Genomic DNA, 15,346 nt, shown 5'->3' on the forward strand with positions numbered 1-15,346 from the left:
ACCATATTAAAGATTGAAAGGTGTTAGACAACAATCACAGATTGTGCTTTTCATGAAAAACGCAGCTCTTTGGAGCTATTGCAACACAATAAAATCGCCAGGTTTGTTTTGCAAACATTCAGCTTTAAAGACATGCTTGAACGCAAAGACAAGGATTGAAACAAAGATGTTTGATACGCAGAGTATGTTTACATGCACATTAAAATCTACCTAAACAATAAGGAAATCATAGGCACAATGACTAGTTAAGAACACTATTCATTTGATGGGTTTTGATGCATGGCAGACATGAACTGAATAAACACTGTTATACAGCGCCAGTGACAATGATAGCTGTCAAATCATATAAATGCGAAACCTGGCATTGAATGAGGTTTTAAGTACACCTGCAGAATCTAATGAGATCCAAAAAGAGTGTTCTACAGGTGCGCCTCGAATAACATAATAATACTCAGCTTTGATTGACATTGCAATAATACTGTATCCATTCAGCAATATATAGCGGAAAACACAGACAAGACTGAAAAAGCAGTTTCTGCTCTTGCACCCTTCTTGAAAATAAACTGCTGTATTTTAAGCCAAAAGAACTGTTGTGTGTAATGAAACAACCGCTTTTGTTTCAACCAAGCCATAAAAAGAAGGTAAGTATTACATTCATCTATCAAAAGGTCTGTCATTTTAGCTTAGAATGATTAAATTATGTCTAATATTTTGTTTAAAAAAATAACTACTTTAAAACATTATTCGCTCGCATATTTCAAACTTTTAAACAAATTACATTACAATGAAAAAAATGGTAGCTGTAGGTCACAGATATCCACCTCATAACTGTCGCTTAATTGTATTTTTATTGTTACTCTTGCATTTTCCCCGATATGTTAGATCAGAGGTCCCCAACTGCCGGGCCGCGGACCGGTACTGGTCCATGGCGCAGAGAAATAATAATTTATTAACGACTGCATTCTGTCCAAATTAACTTTGGCCTGTGCCCCTTAACACACCAATATCCCTGTCTGCTCTAGATATAATACTACAGGATAGAATGCCGTCATAGAAATCCATTGATTGGACTGCTCGCACTACATATTCTTTTGTATATTGATGTGTGCTTGTCCTCGATAAAAATGTATGATGTAGGGCGGGCGCATCACATTTGTTCCCGGAAATTATTAGCCCCCACACTAGAATGACTGAAAAAATAGACGTCTTTGGACAGATATTTTACAGGGAAAAGGGCACCTGACAAGCCAGAAGATGAGCCAACAACCTCAAAGAAAACAAAATCGACGCTACTTCCCAATCACTAAAGACCCACAAACTGCGAAGGAGTGTATTTATGACCCATTTGTGAATAAACCGAGTGATTCGAGCATGTCTGTGCAACAGGAGGATCATCTTGTAATGATCGCAAATGACGGCGACCTTAAACGTACATTTGAGAAAACAACTCTACCGAGGTTCTGGATTAAAGTCATTCTGGAATATCCTGACATCGCTAGGAGAGCACTGAAAACCGTGCTAAAATTTCCAACATCGTATCTTTGTGAAGCTGGCTTCTCTCACTCTCCCATCACACCTAGAAGGGACCATTTCGTCTCAACTAAACAAGCTCAGGCCTTCCACTGATTCAGCGGGTGAGTTATATTTTCCCTGCACTTAACACGACGGGGCTAAAAAACAATGTTATTTAATATTTGCTGTATCTTTCTGACGCACATTGCCGGTGTTCTGACAAATTTTGCATGCGCGTAACGTTAAAAATGGCCGCGAATGCAGCGATTCCACAGTAAACACAACAAACTTTCTTTAAAGAAAGGAATATTAACTTACTTTTGCCATGTTAGCTGCACACAAATACTGCACGCATGCAGGCAGCTCTCTCACTTAATGACTTTGCCGTGTTATTAAGCATTCATTTACGCAATTTTCGTGTTGCACATGTATGCTTATGATGTAAATAATTTTTTAGAACTGTAGGATAACACTGAGAGTCCAACTGAATATAAAAGAGGGCTTTTTCACTGCCACAAAAGCTTTGGGAGCAAGTCCGTGAAAAAAAGACCCAAATCACACCGGTCCGCGGTGCAAAAAAGGTTGGGGACCACTGAGATAAATAATCGATCCAAACAAAGAAAAATTGGAAAAAAAAAAAAACGTTTAAAAGGGTAAATATATGAAAAAGAACATCTCGACCACTCCTTGATGTCTGCGATTTCTGCATCGCGACCCTTGTTATATTATCATGTTTCACCCATAAAATCCCCAAAAGATCCAGCTGTGGCTGTGTCTTGACACTCAGTGATACATGCTACATGGAGTTTTTGGATCGAAACAAGGTAAGTACGCAATAATACCTCATTAATGTCATGGCGTCTGTAATCCTGCTCTTGCATGCTCTCACCTCCAGGTAGGGTTTTGCTGTTTATTTTATTTTTTAATGCCCTCCTGTTCAAAATGTTTCTTCCCCCAGAAAATTGAGATTTTAAGCTTTCCAAAGATGTATCACACGTGCATATCGGACAATTTTTAAATATGGCCAAATTGGGGGTCTCAGAGCGGAACTTCAAGTCACCTGAGCGTTTTCCGCCATATATTGTAAATATTAAAGATCGAAAATCGAAAATTTGGCCGATAAAGCCTTCGGCCAAAAACTGCTAAAATTGTGTTTTCGGTTTTCTGTCAAAGGGCCGAAAGTTTACCACCGAAAAGTGTGGCGAACCTTAGTCCTCTTGTGATGATGTCATCAAAACACGGCGAGCTAACACTCCTGGCTCACAGCCTACAAGTCCGTGGTGGAAGTATTTTGAGGTATCAAAGAAATATATTTATTATTAAATAAAGGGGTGGCAGAGTGGTTAGCAAGTCCGGCTCACAGTTCCGAGATCAAGGGTTAAATCCCGGGCTCTGGCCTTCCTGTGTGGAGTTAGCATGTTCTCCGCAAGGTTGCGTGGGCTTTCTCCGGGAACTCCGGTTTCCCCCCACATCCCAAAACCATACATGGTAGGCTGAACGAACACTCATAAATTGCCCATTGGTATGAGTGTGTGTGCGTGAATGATTGTTAGTCTTGTTGTGCCCTGCAATTGGCTAGCAATCAAATCCGGGTGTACCCCTCCTATTGTTAGCTGGGATTGGATCCAGCTTTCCCATGACCCTCATGATGAAATGTATACCTTTCGGTTTTTCGGCCAAATGTTTCCAATATTCGGTTTTCAATAATTTTGCTTTCGGTACAGCCCTAGTTTATATTAATGTGCCTGCAATTGCAAAGAAATAATCCTGAAATAATCAGATTTTTCATTTTTCTTACATTATGTAGTAATAGTGGAAAAATTATCCACATTGTCATTAATGCTGTAGTGCTACAGTATAGTCTTTATATAGTCATAATGTGACTTATACAGAAGGTGGATCAAAGAATAAATATATCACAATGTCATTATTTCTCCTGCGAGAATCTATCCATCCATGTTTTTCTATCATACTTAATCTGTTCAGGGTTCTTGGGCGCTAGAACCCATCCAAGCTAACTTTGGGCCAAAGACAGATAACAACCTTTAATGATTCACAGTCACTCTAGGTGTATTGTTGGGTTTACACAATCATTCACTCCCATCCACTGGGGCACTGAGTGGAAATTAAATTTATTTATAAATTAAGGATCTGTTCTTTTTAAGCACTCACCCTAGAATGGGACGATGACGGTAACGAAAATATTTCGTCAACAAACAATTTTTTTCATGACGATGACGAGCTAAAAACTTGTCTTCGGAGACTAAAACATAAAGATGGATGCCAGTTGTCGTCTGACAAGACGAGAACGAGACAAAAATTCACCATTTTCCGTCATAATTTGTGATATTTTCATATCGTATGTGTAGTTAGCACACATTTTAGCAGTGTTTGGTCGTACCACTCATGTAAGGTGCTGCGCCTCCCCCCGCCCCACACACAGGCTTAAGCATGTGCCCATTCCAGGCTCCTTTTGTGAAAATGTGCTGCTGGGTAAGTTTTGTTTTCTTATCTTTGCTATGTCATTTTGCTTTATCCTTTAAAGGTCTGTGCTGAGTGATCCTCACACACTAAACTAACTTGTAGCGTTAGCATAGCATTCGCATTAGCATGCGTTCGCGTTAGCATTAGCATTTAGCACGGTGACTCGGTGAGTGTCTTCTTAAACTCTTGGAAAACTTTTTACATACAGTTCGTGGCGTCCAGGTGAGTTTAATTCAATGCAAATAACTTGCTGTTTTCCTGCTGAGTGTGTATTATGATCATGAAAATGTTGATGTCCTTGTACACTCTACAATTATGTGCTTGTCTGTCAACGTCAATTTGAAATTGTTGTAAACCTTTTATTTTTTTATTCATGGACTAAAACTTTTGAATTTATAGACGAAAACTTTTTGAGAATTGTCAACTAAAACTAGACAAAATTTGTCAGCGTTTTCCTTGACTAAAACTAGACGAACACATTTTAAAATAACTAAAATATGACTAGGACGAATAAGTATTAAAAGAGCTGAGTCCAGCTAACTTTGGAGAACTTTGAAGCATGCTTTCTAACCACTACTATTCTATTCTATTCTATTCTATTCTATTCTATTCTATTCTATTCTATTCTATTCTATTCTATTCTATTAAAAATTTTTATTTTTTTTTAAATAAAAATAAAAAAACATACTTAGGAGTAAATCTGTTCCTTCTTAAAATGAATAGACTATATAAGGTTTTCACAGCTTTTTGGGTTCATTTATTTTTTTAGTAATATTTAATGTTATTATATCAGGCATGAATATCACTTTTTGGCGAAATTTACCATTTTGAAGTCAAAAAGGGTGACCTACGTGAATTGTGTCGATCCGAGGAGAAAATCTTTTATTGGTGTGGGGGGGGGGGGGGGTCGGCAGATTTTTTTAATGTCGGATGCTTGGTATGCAGGTGGGGAAAGCGGAACAAAGTCAAAAAAGCGCACCAGAGTGGCCAAAACATTGACTTATATCAACAAAACAAAGGAGGGTACACTGTTGTGTCCTGTCTCTTCAATGTTAAGCTTGGCTGCACGTCGGCCATGAAGGAACACCTAAAGCGCTGTCACCCAGTTGTAATTTTGGAAGACGACAGGAGACAAGCTGGCAGATTGTAAGTCAATCTAACTAACTAACTAATGACATGTTTTATTGAAGTCTGTCGCAATATGTGAAGAGTCCATTTATCGCACGGTAAATAAAAATGAGGGCGGTAATTTTCATGGCTGCGTTTCATCAGCGCATGCGTGCATGCATACATCTGTGCGTGCGCGTACGTGTTGATGGCATATTAGACTCCAATTCCTTTCACAGATGTTTATTGGTCATCAACACGCTGTACAATTAAAGTTCAGACATACAAAATATATTAAACACTGTAAACGTTAGCATTGCTAGATTGAGTATAGTGGGGAAAAAAGACAATCTACTTTAGCCTGCTATAAAAGATTGCCAGTCTTCTCCAAGACAAACTTGCAGTTAAAAGGTGACACTTCAAACATGAATAATCACTAGTTAACAACATTTGCAAATGAAAAAATATTTTAAAAATTGATTACTGACACCACACGCAATGACAAAAGACCTTTTTTTGGGGAAAGCAAAGCTTACTGTTAGCGGTTTAGCTAACGTACTTCCAGTGAACATTTAAAAATAAAAGCACGTCATGTTCGTCATATAAATAACGATTTCTGGAGTTAATCCCACATACTTCCGAATTCAGATTCTACATTAAGAATAGCTTTAAAATGACACCCTTTATGAAAAATCTGATTGGCAATGATTACAATACTATTATATACATATATATATAATGGTAATGCTAGATATTTTTTTTCAAGAATTGTTTTGAATCATGTTGGAAAGGCCAAATCAGTGTTCTGAATCTGTTTACATTCCATTCTTTTGCACAGCATTTGACCTAATTGTTTATTTGTGATTTATTGTTGTTATTTATGTGTTTATTTGTACTTCAATGAAAAAAATTGTGAATTAATAAGCGTCATCAAAAATTTCATTGCTAAATTGGTGGGAAAAAAAAAGGGGGGGGGGGGATTAGTAGATTGGTCGACTAATCGTAAAAATAGTTGGCTGACTAATCGGGAGAAAATTAGTCGTTTGGGACAGCCCTAGTTGTACAGTGTACCGGAACATATTTCCTCCACACCCTTTTCACCTTTTTAACCCCTGACCCATTTTCATGCCTGTATAATATCATGGTAATTTGGTAAGATTACAACCCTCAATAAATCATATATTTAGTCAGTCACATAGATTTACACATTTCAGAACAATCAAAAATATAGTGCTTCTGGTGTATCAATAATTTTGCAAAAACTATAATAATATCATCAAATTGTGCAGTGAATTGTTGTGTAGCACCCCCCGTGCCCGCCCCGCCCCCCTCACCTACCCCCATCCACGCACAAACTCTAAGATACATAAGGTAACCAAAAATTGTCAATCAAAAACAGAGCATTAGAACCTTTGTAAAAGCACAATTTCATAGAACAGCATTCGAATGGAGCTCATCTCAAACCTATCATGATTGTTGATAAATTCTGGAATTCCTATAGTAATGTGCATGTAAACATAACATTGAGATACAGACAACACAAAAGACAAACCGTAAGAAGGATTGAAACAAAGAGGGATGACACATTTGTTTTACATTTTTCATTTACCTTCGGCTCAGAATACTCATCATCAGTAGGACCGATGTCAGTGGCTCCCTCAGCATAATCATAGAACTGAGAGTATTCTATATCATCAGTAGTGTACTACAGATGTTGGTAGAGAGACAGAACAGGGAGATAGGGAGGGAATTTGTTAACATTAGCGACAAGGATGCAGAGTGCAATGATGTTGCTTCTAATGCAACCATCACAAGCATGTTAAATAGGTAAAATCAAATAACTGCATTATTTGTAAGGGGGCAAATTAATATTTTCTTTTTTTGGATGACACTGTATGCATCCAGAATATATGCAAACATAGTATATAGTCAGGAGTTGCATAATGATAAATAATCAGAAACAAGTGTTACTGAAAAGGTAGTTGCTTAAATGTGGCGAGCAGATGAGCGAAATGCGGGAACAAGCTCTGCCGGTATTAGCCTCCAAAACATGCTAACAGATGGGATGTTTAAGAGCTCATAAATTAGATGACTACAACTAGTAAACTTCAAAGTCCGATGTACCAGTTGCATCTTAAACCCATTATAATGGAACTTTCTCAATGAGAGCATGTAATTACGCAGTTCAGGGCATCTAAGGTCACCTTAATGACAGATGAATTGACAAGAAGTATGCAAATCCTCACCGAGGAAACAAAAAGATGGAATTCACTCGTTTTTCAAAGTCATCACATTCTAACACCACTCACAGTAATATTTCATTGATACCCTAAAAATGAGATATGCTGTTCAGAAGCATAGAGGCTAAATAATCATAATTACAGCATAGCCAGTTTGACCTTGCTTGATAAATGAGCAAACTATAACTCATAAGAGCAGTTCATTAATTGCACTTCAGTCTGATGTACTTTTGGATTCATTCGTACGTACCATATACACCTACAAATGAGAATGACATATTTAACTGCGATGACTGTTCCTAGGTCGATTCACCAATAGCTCTAAAGCTAGCAATTGGCAAGTAATTAGATTTTTCTATGCATCCCTATACGTAAAGTGGTATGAAAAATTATCTGAACCTTTTGGAATTTCTCACATTTCTGCAATAAATCCCCATCAAATGTGATGTGATCTTTGTCAAAATCACACAGATGAGAAAACAGTGTCTGTTTTAACTAAAACCACCCAAACATTTATAGGTTTTCATATTTTAACGAGGATAGTATGCAAAACAATGACAGAAGGGGGAAAAATAAGTAGTGAACCATCACGTTTAATATTGTGTGTCCCCCCCTTTGGCAGCAATAACTTCAACCAGACACTTCCTGTAGTCTAGCACAGTGTTTTTCAACTGGTGTGAGGGATCACTGTGATTCACTGTGAGGGATCGTCAGGTGTGCCACAAGAAATAATTGTCGCATTTATATATACATACATATATACACACATATATATGTGTATATATATATATATATATATATATATATATTTTTTTTTTTTTTTTAATTTTTTTTTTTTTTTTAACGTCGACGGGCGGAGTTGCAGTAGCAAGGTTCTCGGTCGTGTGCAGCAGATGAGCGAGGTATCGCTCGTGTCACGTTCAAGAACTGCTCGGATTTCTAGCCATTAGCGACCATGCTGTCTGCGACAATATGGACCCTAGCACGTCTACTGCACATCATTTGGTTAAACTGATTATATTTCGATATACTCGAAAGTCTCCTTTCTATTTTATCGATATGTGACGACCGTCAATCCTCGAACCTGTGTTTTATTCCAACACAATGTTGAGGACAGCAAGGTGGCTAATGGCTAGAAATCCGAGCAGTTCTTCAAAGCGACACGAGCAGCTATCCAACAGCGCCATGGTGCCAAGTAAGTTTAGACGTCATCTTCAAACGAAACACCCGTCGCTTCAAAACAAGTCGATGGACTATTTCGTTCGCCTTTGTGAAAACACAGAGAAAAGGGCAACTTTTTTGAGAAAAACTACAAAGGTAAATGAGAAAGCCCTCAAAGCCAGTTCCCTTGTTGCTGAACTTGTTGCTAAATCGGAAAAGTCCCGCACCGTGACAGAGATATAGAGATATTATTACTACCTGCTTGCAAAGCCATTGTCTGTGAGATGTTCAGCCCTGATGCGGTTAAAAACATTGCTCAAGTCCCAGTCTTATACTGTAATTCTGAGCTTTTTCAAGCGTAACTGCTGCAAAAAATATAAATAAATAAAAACACAGAAAGACTGAGAGCTGTTGAAGAATCGGCTTTGTATTCATCTAAACAGGCTCAAGTTTCACACTGAGTAAGTATGCATACTGATAAATTATTTTATAATTAAATATACTGTACAGAAAATGATTTTGGAACATTTTTTGATTTGTGGTGTGCCGCTAGATTTTTTCCAATTAAAAACGTGCCGTAATTTAAAAAAGGTTAAAAAATACTCGTCCAGCACATTGATCAGTACTAATCTTGGCCCGTTCTTCTCTTCAAAACAGCTGTAGTTCAGTTAGACTCCTGGGATGGCTGGCATGAATCGCTGTCTTTGGGTCATACCACAGCATCTCCATGGGGTTCAAGTCTGGACTTTGACTTGGCCACTCCAGAGCGTGTATTTTGTTCTTCTGAAACCATTCTGAAGTTGATTTACTTCTGTGTTTTGGATCATTGTCTTGTTGCAGCATACATCCTCTTTTCAGCTTTAACTGTCTCACAGATGGCTTCAGGTTTTCCTACAAAACATCCTAAACATGTTTTGTATTCTTTCTTCCATTAATGATTGCAAGTTATCCAGGCTCTGAGGCAACAAGCAGCCCCAAATCATGATGCTCCCTCCACCACGCTTCACGGTGGGGATGAGGTGTTGATGTTGGTGAGCTGTTCCAATTTTCCTTCACACATGACATTGTGTGTTACTCCCAAAAAAATAAACTTTGGTTTCATCAGTCCACAAAATATTTGCCAAAACTTCTGTGGAGTTTCCAAGTGCCTTTTTGCGAACATTAAACGAGCAACAATGTTTTTTTTAGACAGCAGTGGCTTACTACGTGGAGTCCTCCCATGAACACCATTCTTCGCCAGAGTTTTACATATAGTTGATGTGTTCACAGAGATATTGGACTGTAACAGTGATTTCTGTAAGTCTTTAGCAGACACTCTAGGGTTCTTTTTACCTTTCTGAGTATTCTGCGCTTAACTCTTGGCATCATCTTTGGTGGACGGTCACTCTTTGGGAGAGAAGCAACTGTGCCAAACTCTCTCCATTTGTAGACAATTTATGTGACTGTCAATTGATGAACATCCAAACTTTTAGAGATGGTTTTGTATCCTTTCCCAGCTTTATACAAATCAACAATCCTTGATCGCAGGTCTTCAGACAGCTCTTTTGACCAAGCCACGATGCACATCAGACAATGCTTCTCATCTAGACATTTCCTACCAGGTGAGTGTTTTATAGTGGGCACGGCAGCTTTAAACCACTCATCAGAGATTGGGCACACACCTGACTTAAAATGTTGGGTAAAAATTGGTTTCAATTGCTCTTTAAGTCTCCTTAGGCAGAGGGTTCACTTACTTATTTTTCTCCCGTCTGTCATTGTTTGCATGCTATCCTCATTAAAATGTGCAAACCAATAAATGTTTGGGTGGTTTTAGTTTAAGCTGACACTGTATTTTCATATGTGTGATTCTGACAAAGATCAGCTCCCATTTGATGGGGATTTTATGCAGAAATGTGAGAAATTCTAAAAGGTTCAGATACTTTTTCATACCACTGTATAATGGATAATCTGGAGGAAGAAAGAAAGAATAGACAGATGAAGGGAACTATATCTTGAAACCAAAATGACACCCTACAATATTCACAAAAGATAAAAACATTTCAGTACACAGTGCCCTGTACGTACAGTTTCTTCGGGCTCTTGATTTTAATAGTGTGCATTTGCACTTCTGGAAAAACCTTGACGATTGATATTCACAACTGACTCAGGGCGCATGCTATAGCATCACCGAAGAGTAGAATGCTGCATAGCCCTTATTTGTAGCCAACACACTATGATGATTTAGACAATGAACCCCAATAAAACTGCCAATTGTGCTTTTCAACACTAGTGTATTACACTGAAATATACAAGATTAAAATACAAAGTACAGGTAGTCCCCGGATTATTAACGCGTTCCGTTCCTACGCTGGCGACGCAACCCGAATGTCTGCGTGACTCGGAATTAACCTTTTAAATTACCCAGAAATTTCAAAATAACTATCCAAAAAATCTAAAAGTATTGTATTTTGTTTAATGATGGAGGACACACCTCCCTCTGGTGGCAGCATTGGGTCTGGCTGGAGCGTCGCCTTGTATGACTAAGGAGCAGACCCGTCTAACATGGATAAAGGATAGCTGCGCTCTGGTTTGGCCAATATGAGGCTGTAAGTTGTTTCAGCTAATATATGTTTGTCTACGCATTTGTAATTATGTTTAGAGCTACAGTTTGTGGAGTTATGTGTGAGCGATTTGCTGTGAGAATTGTAAATACATTAGCATTTGCAGAATTTAATCTAGCGGATTTTTGTTAAGCAAATTTGTCTAATTCAATCTACTAAATTCCCATATTGATCAGACTAGATGAACGTTTAAACACCAATTGTTTTGTGCCAAGTGTTTTATTGTTAAAACGTGTGTTGTTTTTGAACATAAGTGTAAATATGTGTGTTACGGCTTTACAAATGTCAAAGCTGAAGGAAGTCAAAAGCTTCAAAAACCACAGTTGCCTTGTTTACTGTCTGTCAAGCTAAACAACTTAACATGTAATGAGGAAAGAACATGTCATACTTATAAAGAAATCTAAAAAATAAGATCCTGCGAGGTACAATAAGGTACTGTTTATGGGACTAAAAAAAAAAAAAAAAAAAAACGACTGGATACAAAATGGCGGAAGAGACTCTGCCATCGTAAAGTCGAAATCACTTAAGTCGAGTACGTCACTACCCGGGGACTACCTGTATATAAGTATACAGTATGACTGAAAAAAATTATGACATCGCACTTTAAGTTAAGCTTTCCTGGCTTTACAGTCTCAAGTGTATGCATTCACACATTTAAATGAAGTGTTTGGATGATATGCAGATTCTTGTTAAGAGCTTTTACCAGAAACTGAAATTCCTACAGGCTAACTCAGACCAGAAGAATGTGAAATTCAGTAACATGTTTTAAATGAAAGAATGTATATAGTACAACGTGTAATTAGGTAGCTGGCCAAATTTTCATTCGAATAAACAATGCCATCAGAGTACCCCCATGAGGCCCAATATTAAAACATAAACTATTTGTGTGCAAACAAAGAAAAAAAAAACACGCTGAACTGTTGAAGTGACCGTGTGGAGCGCTGAAATAATGAAACGTTAAAAAGAATTAATGCTTTCAATGGAGTACAAAGTATAATTAGGGTCCTAAACATGTACTTTTCAGAATTTCCCCACCCTCCCTGGTTGGCTGACCTCTTCCTGAGCCTGCTGGGCCTGCAGGGATTCACCATGGGGGGTGTCACAGTCCGGGCTGTAATGTTCACAGTAGTCATATGCTGCTTTGGAATCAGCTACAATCAGAAGTTGCTGGATGTCACCCTGCGGAAAACAGTGAAAACATACTCAGGTTAAGTCATGTAAGTGTTTACTTAGTGCATAGATACAATTCACAGATAAGATAAAGCTTCAAGACTGAATGACAATGTGAGAGGTCTCATATTGCCCATAGACTCCCACATCTTAGGTGGGATGGTGTAATGTAAAATTATATGTGACAACTCTCAGGCCCTTCACACTTATGAGGTCTGGCAGCATAAACAAAAGCCCTTGTGTGATAAAAGATCGACATGAGAAATGAGCACATCTCAATCGAATGGTGCAGGGAGAAATTTAAAACACTGGGAAATGATTATTATTAACATTGAAGGCTCTTACCACACGAAACTATGTAAATACATACCAACAGACGCAATCAACAGGCATTATGATGTGCTCCTTTGCAGCTTTCTTCAACTACGTTCTAGGTTTAATGTGTCCAGCAGTGTTATAGATTAACCCTTAGATGCATGATGCAGGGTCCTTTGTAATGCAATGTTTAAAGTAATGGTAGCAGCTATGGGATTCTAGATGAGAAAAAAACAGCTTTTTTTATTGTCCTATGAAACTATGATTCAATATGTGGCTAAATAACTACATAGACAAACTAGATACACTTTGCTGTCTTTCCTTGCATGCCTCAGCAATCCAAAAATTTCAGGGTGGAGTTCATAAGGGGCATGGAGCATGTTCAACTGTTGAAACCAAATGTGAAGCTGGTTTGGCATGTACAGTATGAGAAATCAGTACACGCTATATATGACATAAGGCTCAAAATAATCCTCATGTAGATGGGTATCAAACAAATACAGTTTTTAAGCAAGCATGTAATTGGATTTATGCTGTATACAAGTATATAATAGAGGGGTTTACAAGTATGTGCCCATTCTGTGTGACAACCTGGAGGGACTGCAATGCACTGAAATGACCCAGAAGCACAGAAATACAGACATGAGATTTTGTCATATGGGGGTGATTTAGCAATTAGCATGACTCCTTGTTGTGATTGGCCTCGAGCCGGGGTCCTCAATTAGCGGACCGCGGTCCACGACCAGACCACGGCACACCTCTCTGCGGACCCAGAGCAAACGGCACTTTTCAAAAAAAATATATATATACTTTTTGTAACACATATTATTTGTATGAATCGCCAATCTATCGCTATGCACTACTATTGTATCGCTAAATTCTGTTTCATTTTTGGTCTTCTTCTTCAGATGTTCCCACATCTTTTGTCATCTCTAAGACAACGATGTACTTATTGGCTGAGAGAGCCTGCATGGATGCGCTGATTGGCTGAGAGACCGCGCATGGATGTGCTGATTGGCTGAGAGAGCCTGCATGCTGCTAGCTATCTAGAGTGGACCGCAGCAGTGTGAAACACGAGTCGCACCCGGCACTTTGCAATCTGTTTGTTTTCTTTTTGCCATCAGTAGAAGACAGAATCTAACAAAATGGCATACTCAGATTTGACCAAGACAAGAAAAATGGACAACGAAAATTGCCGTTTAAATGAGGAAATGACTGACAAATATGCGTCCATTTTACCAACTGCAAGTAATAAACCTGTGTGCTTATAATGAATGCTTCAAGACAGTTGCTCTGATAAAAGGTGAAAATGTGAAATGCCATTATGTTAAAGAGCACAGCTCTTTTGAAGACAAGTGTTCTCCTAAATCAGAATTGAGAAGGCAAGAAATTAACAGGTTGAAGCAGTCATATCAATAGTCAAGGAAGGTTATTGTTAAATCTATGACACAACAACAAATTGCAACGGAGTGCTCACTCAGAGTGTCGTGGGTGTTGGCCAAACATAAGCCGCTCTCTGATGGACAAATAATAAAAGAATGTATGACTGAAGTGATGGCAGCAATGTTAGAAGGAAAAGAAAAGAAGGAAATGACAACAAAAATCAAATCTCACATCTCATCAACCACAAGACGCATTGAAGTATACTGGCTGATGATGTGAGTAAACAGCTTTGTGACCCCCCAAATGCCATTTCTCTCAGTGAGCAGTGTTTTACAGTTAAAGTTACTGTCAATAAATAGTATGTTTGCGCCTTAATGACATAGCTTGTCATTTACAGTATGTCCCGTACATGTGAACATGTACTGTACTACTTGCACATTTTCTTTTTGTCCAACAGTGTTTTACAGTTACAAAATTTACTAATAATACTTGCATGTTTTGTTGTTTTTTGTATTTTTATTTTCAAGCAAATGTTTTGATAATTTACTTTTATTTAATCAGAACGTGCACTGTATTTTTGTTTGGTCATAAGAAAACCACGTTCAACACGTTCAACCTGCCTTGTACTTGACCGACATTAATAAATGGACTCATTCTTTTATGAAAAAAATGATAGTAAACCTTCAAGATTTGTATTTGAGGACCCCTGGCCTAGAGTCTGCCCCAGTGTTGCTTTCGTCAGTGACGACAATAACGAATGAATTTCGTCAACGAACACTTTTTTTCATGAGGATGACGACATGAAAACTTGTTTTGGGAGACCAAAACATAACGATACAAATGCCAGTTTTTTGTCGGAAGAGATGGAAATGGGCAATGGTTTATGTCACATGTTTACAATGTGTGATATTTTATGTGCCGTGAGCCAGCATTGTACCAGTGTCTGGTTGGACGTGTCGCAATCCCCCCGCCCCAATTCGCCAGTCTCGTCTCTAGGCACTCCAGATTGCACAAATGGTAAGATTTGTTATCTTATCTTGGTCAGAGAAGAGAGAAGATACAATGTTGCTTTAGCCTTCAAAGGCCTGTGCTGAGTGATCATCACACACTAAATGTAACTCGTAGCGTTAGCATAGCATTCGAGTTAGGAAAAGGCTAATGCCAACGGCGAGCGTCTTCTTGAACTCTCTAACAAATTTTTTTTACATACAATTTGTGGTGTCCAGGTGGGTATTATTCATCGAAAATAATGTACTGTTTTCCTGCAGTGTGTATTATCACTAAGTTGGAGTTGCTCTTGTAGTTGCTACAATATGTGCTCGTCTGTCAATGTTCATTCGAAATACAGGTAGTCCCCGGGTTACAACGTACCCG

At 38.3% G+C, this 15,346-nt stretch overlaps 1 protein-coding gene across 2 annotated transcripts in view; it reads right to left on the reverse strand.

Annotated features, from left to right (window-relative positions):
• col11a1a (collagen, type XI, alpha 1a) overlaps positions 1-15,346 on the reverse strand; it is a 193,780-nt gene that overhangs the window by 124,777 nt on the left and 53,657 nt on the right. For both annotated transcript variants that reach the window (XM_057824244.1, XM_057824243.1), the window contains exons 5-6: positions 12,158-12,283; positions 6,713-6,808 (exon numbers count right to left, since the gene is read on the reverse strand). In XM_057824244.1, coding sequence (XP_057680227.1) covers positions 6,713-6,808; positions 12,158-12,283 — 222 coding nt within the window. The remainder of the gene's footprint in view (positions 1-6,712; positions 6,809-12,157; positions 12,284-15,346) is intronic.

The sequence above is a fragment of the Corythoichthys intestinalis genome, chromosome 20 (assembly GCF_030265065.1).
Source record: "Corythoichthys intestinalis isolate RoL2023-P3 chromosome 20, ASM3026506v1, whole genome shotgun sequence".
Lineage (NCBI taxonomy): Eukaryota > Metazoa > Chordata > Actinopteri > Syngnathiformes > Syngnathidae > Corythoichthys > Corythoichthys intestinalis.